Source organism: Sus scrofa, chromosome 7, assembly GCF_054392235.1.
Source record: "Sus scrofa isolate SSC_HxYL_T2T_F1_AM1 chromosome 7, Sscrofa_HxYL_maternal_Yorkshire_Landrace_v2.0, whole genome shotgun sequence".
Classification (NCBI taxonomy): domain Eukaryota; kingdom Metazoa; phylum Chordata; class Mammalia; order Artiodactyla; family Suidae; genus Sus; species Sus scrofa.
Window position 1 is genome coordinate 39,894,824 of NC_139389.1, and position 7,840 is coordinate 39,902,663.

The 7,840-nt window shown below is 50.1% G+C and overlaps 1 protein-coding gene across 4 annotated transcripts; it reads left to right on the forward strand.

Annotated features, from left to right (window-relative positions):
• Positions 1-121: 121 nt before the first annotated feature.
• On the forward strand, positions 122-2,980 carry RPL10A (ribosomal protein L10a). Of its 4 annotated transcripts, none has more exons than NM_001097477.2 (6): positions 122-187; positions 546-620; positions 704-784; positions 1,138-1,286; positions 2,341-2,513; positions 2,775-2,980. In NM_001097477.2, the coding sequence occupies exons 1-6, from the start codon at positions 183-185 to the stop codon at positions 2,943-2,945; spliced, it is 654 nt and encodes a 217-aa protein (NP_001090946.2). In that variant the 5' UTR covers positions 122-182; the 3' UTR covers positions 2,946-2,980. The 4 variants fall into 4 exon arrangements, with proteins under 4 accessions (NP_001090946.2, XP_084821912.1, XP_084821911.1 ...); XM_084965786.1 differs by having other exon boundaries at positions 154-380; positions 704-1,047; positions 2,775-2,977; XM_084965785.1 differs by having other exon boundaries at positions 154-380; positions 2,775-2,977.
• Positions 2,981-7,840: the final 4,860 nt, after the last annotated feature.

Genomic DNA, 7,840 nt, shown 5'->3' on the forward strand with positions numbered 1-7,840 from the left:
AGCCTTGCAACACGCAGCAGCGGCGCCCTCGTGCGGCCGCAGACAGCGGCGCTCCGGGAGATTGAGGGAGGGCTCTGGTGGGAAGCCGCGGGAACAAAGCATCTCTCGCGAGAACAAGGTCCTATTTGAGCGCATGCGCGAGCTAGTCACTTTCTTTTCCGGTTATCGCTGCGCCAGGCACCATGAGGTGAGAGTTACTGCATGCTATCCGCACTCATCCGCTCTGCCGGGTGACCCTGTGGGAAGGGAGACAGCGAAATCGGAGGTCCTTGCTCCTTGCTTCGCTGAAGGGCGTTTGTTGCCAGGTTTCGGCCTTCAGGCCTGGCGTTCGACTTAGCGCGCCAAGCTTGGTCGCCTAAGTCGGGTGCCACTTCAGCGAGGTTTGCATCTGCTTCTTGGGTCCACATCGCCCCCCTTTGGTGGCCGGAGTCCCCAGGAGTCGGTCGTGGACCTTCCTCGCGTCTCTAAACATGAGGCTTCTGACCCCCGGAGGCAGTGGTCATGGCTCTCGGCTCCTGAGCGCTCGTCTTGTTTATCTCTTGCAGCAGCAAAGTCTCTCGCGACACCCTGTACGAGGCGGTGCGGGAGGTCCTGCACGGGAACCAGCGCAAGCGCCGGAAGTAAGCGCGGGCCTCCGCGGGCAGGGCGGGCCGGGCTGGGCCGGGGAGCCGCGGCCCCCGGCTAACTTTGTTCGCTCTCTAAGGTTTTTGGAGACGGTGGAGCTTCAGATCAGCCTGAAGAACTATGACCCACAGAAGGACAAACGCTTCTCGGGCACCGTCAGGTTGGCACCGTTCTGACCCCACCCAGCCCTCAGTGTCCCCGTGCCCGGCTCCTCCCTTCAGGCTCCTGTTGAGCCCGAGGCGGCGGGGCACGTGCGGCCCTGAAGTGCGTGGGTAGTTCAGACCCCCTGCTCCGGGCAGGCGTGGCTGGACGGACCCCCACCCTGGGTCTTAAAAGAAGAGGGGAGGCGTGGGGAGGCTTTGGCCGAACCCGCCGGCTAGTTTGAGAAGCCAGACTAGCTGCTGGTGAATGTGGACGCTCTGGGTAAGGCTCAGTGCTGTGGCGGTCCCAGACCCCTTCACCTGCACGTGGGACCCCGGGCTGCGCATGACCTGTTCTGTCCCCCTAACGCAGGCTTAAGTCTACTCCCCGCCCCAAGTTCTCCGTGTGTGTCCTGGGAGACCAGCAGCATTGTGATGAGGCCAAGGCTGTGGATATCCCGCACATGGACATCGAGGCACTGAAGAAACTCAACAAGAATAAGAAACTGGTCAAGAAGCTGGGTGAGCGGTTCCTCGTGTGATTTTTTGTATAAGTGTTGGGGTGGGGGCAGTTCTCGTGGGAGCGGTTTGTTATGAGTGGTCTTTCTGCCACTTAGATTTCAAAGTGCTGGAGTAAAGTCATAAAGATACAGTGACAGAAAGGATGTGCTGTGGTTGGCTAATGTGATTTTTTCTTATCTTGTTTTTGGCAGTTTACTGTTCATTTTGATGGTCACACCGATGGTATATGGAAGTTTCTGGGCCGGGGATTTAATTTGAGCCGCTGCATTTTGCTTCTTGACCCCCTGCCACAGCCCTGAATTTTTTTTTTTTTTTTGTCTTTTTGCCTTTAGTAGGGCTGCTTCCCACAGCACATAGAGGTTCCCAGGCTAGGGGTCTAATCAGAGCTGTAGCCGCCGGCCTACACCACAGCCACAGCAATGCGGGATCCGAGCTGCCTCTGCAGCCTACACCACAGCTCACAGCAATGCTGGATCCTTGACCCACTGAGCGAGGGCAGGGACCGAACCCGAAACCTCATGGTTCCTAGTCGGATTCATTAACCACTGCACCACAACGGGAACTCCCCCCCCCCTTTTTAATTTTTTTTTTTTTAACGCAAGAAATGGATTTATTAAGATAGGACACTTGTAAGATGCAAGCGGGCAGGCAAGGAAGCTCTGCTTAATTTTTATTTTTAAGGGAAGCAGGCCAGGGAGTGGTTCTTAAGCAAGGTGACAGGTTAATCTTTGTTCTGTGATTTGAGCGTTTTACAGATTGAGACACTCCCTTCTTGTTTGTAGCTAGAAAGTTAGGAAGGCAGGATTTGAAGCCAGGCAGTCTTAACTGGAGTGACCATTTACCATTGCACCCTGGATTGTGTCACCCTGGGCTTCTGCTATTGGGTTTCATGTGATTGGAGCCAGTAAAAAGTCCTGAAGGTAGAGATACACTTAATAGAAGAGGTAGAGTACTGGATAGAGGCTGCTTCTGTGGTTGGTTCACAGCCCTGTTGGAGGTGGGTCTTCAGGGGCCAGGTCCTAATAAGCATCCCATGGATTCTTGTCTTTACCAGCCAAGAAGTATGATGCCTTTTTGGCTTCAGAATCTCTAATCAAGCAGATTCCACGAATCCTGGGCCCTGGCCTGAATAAGGCTGGCAAATTCCCTTCCTTGCTGACCCACAATGAGAACATGGTGGCCAAAGTTGATGAAGTGAAGTCCACGATCAAGTTCCAGATGAAGAAGGTGAGGGGGTCTGGTTGGTTGCATAAGCAGTGGTGATGTTGGCAAGGCCTTGAAGTTTACCCTCTTGTCTAAGTGGGAGCCCTGGTTTGAGCTTCTGTGGATACTTGGGGCTTGTGAGTCACTTAACAGGATTGCAGCTTTTCAGATGCTCTGGTTTTCACTGGAGTTGGGGGGCGGGGGGCAGGACATCTGGCTTGTAGGTGGGCTTGCTGTCCATACTAGACTCAGTCAAGTCACCAACCTGATTTGACCTCCTCACAGGTGCTGTGTCTGGCAGTGGCTGTTGGCCACGTGAAGATGACAGATGATGAGCTTGTGTACAACATCCACTTAGCTGTCAACTTCCTGGTGTCATTGCTCAAGAAAAATTGGCAGAACGTCCGGGCTTTGTACATTAAGAGCACCATGGGCAAGCCCCAGCGCCTATACTAAGGATCAACTCAATAAACTATATGCTAGTATTATCAGTGTCTCCTGTGGCTGCAGAGAGGGGTGTGCTTTGTGAGCTGACCCAGTGATGGGGTGGTTACTGCATACAAGGCAGGGATCTTTTGGACACTTAGAGGATGGTTAATCAGGATGAAGCTTTTCCAGTAACTTGGAGAGGAGCAGACCAGGGCCGGGACACCAGCTTGTACTCTTGCTGCCAGTTTCTTCTAGTAGAAAGGGAGATGGAAACTTTGAGGACCTTGACTCTGGCCCTTGGCAGCATGGTTAATCTGCTTCCCTGTATGCCAGCCTTTCTTGGAGTCTTTGTTTGGAGGGGTTTGTTTTTTTTGATCCCTGTAATTTATTTTGTGTCTTGGTCTGTAAAGAGCCCAAGGAGTGTTAGAAATGCTGTTGTGTTTTACTGGCCTTGGAGTTAGCTTCCTAAAATCTTCTGATTGGAGTGGTCCACTACCCTGAGAGGTTGGTTTAGTATTTGCTTGCCTGACACCCCCACCCCCCCTTTTTTTCTTTTTAGAGCTGCACCGGTGGCACATGGAAGTCGCCTGGATAGGGGTAGAATCTATCCCTAGAGCTACAGGTGCTGGCCTGGGCCACAGCAACGCAGGACCTGAGCTCTGTCTGCAACCTACACCACAGCTTGTGCCAACCCTGGATCCTTAACCCATTGATTGAACCCACATCTTCTTGGATACTAGTCAGGCTTGTTAGCACTGACCCACAGTGGGAACTTCCTTGACCCCAAATTGACTACCCTTTTGGAAGTTAGGAGTAGTGATTTATGAGTTATGATGTGAAGGTCTGATGATACTGTGATCTCTGGGCCCTGTAGATGCATTCTAGGGAGTAGAGCAAATGGGTGGAACCCCAGCTATAGAAACTTCCAGGCTCCTTCTTCTATGGCCTGAGAACTTAGGTTGCAGCTCCAGTGCAGTGTTGATATGGTGGGAAATACCTGTGATTTTAACCTTCGACTTAAATCTGCTTCAGTTAACTTTGGTAAAAATAAGAACCAGGAGTTACTGTCATGGTTCAGTGGTTAACAAATCCAACTAGGAACCATGAGGTTGCAGGTTCAATCCCTGGCCTTGTTCATTGGGTTAAAGATCTGGTGTTGCTGTGAGCTGTGGTTTAGGTCACAGACATGGCTTGGAACGTTCATATGCCATGGGAGTGGCCCTAGTTAAGGTAAAAAGACAAAATAATCGGAGCTGAAAGGCTAATCCCTAGCGTGAAGTTGCTGAACCTTCCCAAAAGGAGCTTTATCTGTACTTGAACGGTCAAGAGTACAAGGTATTCACCAAAAGAATGTCATCTTGGAATTCTCTTCTGGTAGAAAGGGTTAAGGATCTGGTATCACTGCAGTAGCTGTAGTATAGGTTTGATCCCGGCCCAGGAACTTTATTTTAGCCTTCAGGTTAGTAACTGCAGAAACCAACTAATATCTGAGGATTTGGGTTCCATTCTGGCCTTACTCTTGTGTTAAAGGATCTGGCTTTGCCCTGAGGTGTGGTATGTTGCAAATGAATCCCTATCCTGGGAGCCTCCGTGTGCCATGGGTGCAGCCCTAAAAGACAAAAATAACCTGGGCTTGTTGAACTATGTTCTCAACTGGTAAGGAGGGGACAAGCTGACTATAAAATTAGACACGTGGTGTTCCCATTGTGGCTCTGGTTAACAACCCAGCTAGTGTCCGTGAAGATGCAGGTTTGATCCTGGTCCTTGTTCAGTGGGTTAAGGATCAGGTGTGGCTGTGGCTCCAATTTGACCCCTAGCCCAAGAACCTCCTGTGCCAAGGGTGTGGCCCTAAAAAGTAAAGAAAAATTGAGACACAAAAACTAGTTAGGACCCAATTTTATTGAAAGAAAATTGTATTCCCACGAAGAATGGGAAATATCAACCATGTTCAACCGGGAATTAAGTGATCTGAGATCTTTATAAAGAAAAAAGGCTGGGGTTCCCCGTGACCCAGTGGGTTAAGGATCTAGCATTGTCACTGCTGAGGTGTGGGTTCGATACTTGGCCCGGGAAATTCCACATGCCACAGGTACCACTTAAGAAAACTGATTTGATGACTAGAGGGATATAATACCAAAAAAGACAGTTCACAAGTCTGAACATTTTTGACATTCTTAAGAAAGCTGAGTACTGCCAGAGAAAAGACGTGAGATCCATCAGGCAAAGACCAAACAGGTCTCCGGTGCATGCTGAGGTGGGTCCTAGCAGCACCTCTGCAGCCAATCCTGAGAGCTGCAAGGAACACAAGCCCATGAGATAGAAGCAAGGGGTTCCAAGAGCCAGAGGCAGTTGTTTGCACCGCACTGGTGCTATTTCCTGAACAACGTAGTGGAGCAAAGTTTTCACAGAGTAGGTTTCTCGTGACCAGGTACATACTGTGTAGGAAGACCAGCCATGTGATCGCCTGTGGGCTGAGGACCCCCATTCCCTGAGTTTGAACCCTAGCTTCGCTGTTTAGGACCCATGAGAGCCTGGTGAGCCAGTCTATAACTTCAGAAAACTCAGAAGTACTACCTAAAAGCATGATGTGCTTCGCACAGTGCTAGGCACTCAATACGAGGGTTATAGGTATCAGCACATACATGGGTGTGCCAGGTCTGGTACACAGGTACTTTCAGACAGATTGGATGGATTGAATGGAGCCATGCGATCAGTGGTGCTGAATGGGGAGGACAAGTTGCCTAAAGAATCAGTCACCTGTTTGAAAAGAGCCAAGGATTGAAATTCTTAAAAATATCCGAGGGAGGAGTTCCCATCGTGGCTCTGTGGTTAATGAATCTGATTAGGAAGCATGAGGTTGCAGGTTCAATCCCTGGCCTTGCTCAGTGGGTTAAGGATCCAATCCCTGGCCTTGCTCAGTGGGTTAAGGATCCAATCCCTGGCCTTGCTCAGTGGGTTAAGGATCCGGCATGGCTGTGAGCTATGGTGTAGGTCGCAGACCCGGCTTGGATCCTGTGTTGCTGTAGCTGTGGCGTAGGCCAGCGGCTACAGCTCGGATTAGACCCCTAGCCTGGGAGCCTCCACATGCTGCGGGTGTGGCTCTAAAAAGCAAAAAAAAAAAAAAAAAAAAAAAAAAAGCTGTGGTACAGGTCACAGACACAGCTTGGATCTGGCATTCAACCCCTAGCCTGAGAACCTCCATATGCAGCGGTGTGGCCTCCCCCCCAAAAAAAAAATTCTGAGGGAGTTCCCTCTGTGGTGCTGTGGGATAAGGACCTGACTGCAGCAGCAACATGGGTTCCATCCCCTACCTGGCACAGTGGGTTAAAGGATGCTGCGTTGCCACAGCTGTGGCATAGGTGGCAGCTGAAGATCACAGTCAATCCCTGGTCTGGGAACTTCCATACGCAATGGGTGTGGTCATTGAAAAAAAAGTTTCAAAAATGCTATGGGTATGTTTCAGAAATACTTGGGATTTCTGGATTTTTGGTTTGCATTGCCTGAATTGAAATCAAACCCATGCCACTTTATAAATCTATTAAGCCTTGCATACTGGGGTAAGAGTCCTTAAAAACCAAAAAACCAACTCTATTAAACCAACACAGGCTCGGCGCCTCCTGCTGGCCTGCCCTCTAGAGGCCACAGCACTAGAAGAGGGAGGAGTGGAAGGAGGCAGAACCGGGAAAAAGAGAACATGGTGATAGCAGACTGATTGGATTATATGAGGGTTGAGCTATTTTATTTTCGATTTTTTTTTGTTTTGTTTTTGGCCTTGCCTGTGTCAAATGGAAGTTCTAGGGCCCAGGATAGAACCCTCACCACAGCGGTGACAAGACGGGATCCTTAACCCTCTGCACCACAAGAGAACTCCAGGATTGAGCTATTTTAATCAAACCCCAGCCTCTAGGATGAGTAGCCTAAAGCTTAGTGTGCACCTGAGTTAGAATGGAGGGCTCAGATACCTGGGGAACCCCAAGGAAATAAAGTGGCCCCATGAAAACCCCAGGACAGTGCTCAGGCCTCAGAACTGGCAGAATGACGGCACTCTTCCCTGGGGACATCAGAGGGGAGAAACAGACAGGCAGAGGAAAGAGAGCTACCGAATCCTGAGCAGGGAGGGCAACTTCCAGGAGAAAGCTCTAGGCTTTGCGCTCACAAGACCCCTCTGTTTATCCTAGTTCCTTCCCTACTTTGGGACCTCAAACTGTATAGTTATCGCCCGCCTCTGTATCTGCTGTGTGTCGGGGTGGAGGGGGAGGCGAACAACAAGGACAGCCATGTTTCACTTGTTTTCTGGGTGAAAGACCTCGTTATCCTAAGAGAAATTACCTGAGGGCTGTTGACTCCAGGATGATGAAGGCAACAACCCACGTGATGATGATTCAAGCGCCGAGTAGGCGGAATCACCTATTTGCAGAGATTGGATTTTACATCCAGCCCTAGGCCTAGCACGTGATGGGTCCTTCATAAACCAGGATTCTTTCTCCTCTGGCTGGGGCTCCAGTTGCCTTCCCCATCCTGCAAATGACAGTCTGGGGTCCCTCCAATACTGCGGACCGAGACCAAAGGGCACCTGATTACTTAATAGAATGACAGGTGCCTGCACTTGAAATCAGGAAAATCAGGTCCAAAGCCTGGTGTTTGCCACTGACAGCTGAGTGAGAAGAGCATTTAACCTCAGGCTGGTTCCCCATCTGCAAAATTGTAGATTGGGGTGGGCCAGAATGATCTAGAAGTCTCTAGATTCTAGAATAGGGTTGTCAAATTTAGCAAATGAAAATACAGGATGCCCAGTTAAATTTGAATTTCTGGTAAACAACAAAAGTTCACAGAAGATACCACTCTCACAACCCACCCCCAACTCTGCGATCCCTCTGTGAGCACAGGCTGGCTCAGAGGGGAGAGGTTTGCCCAGGCAGACA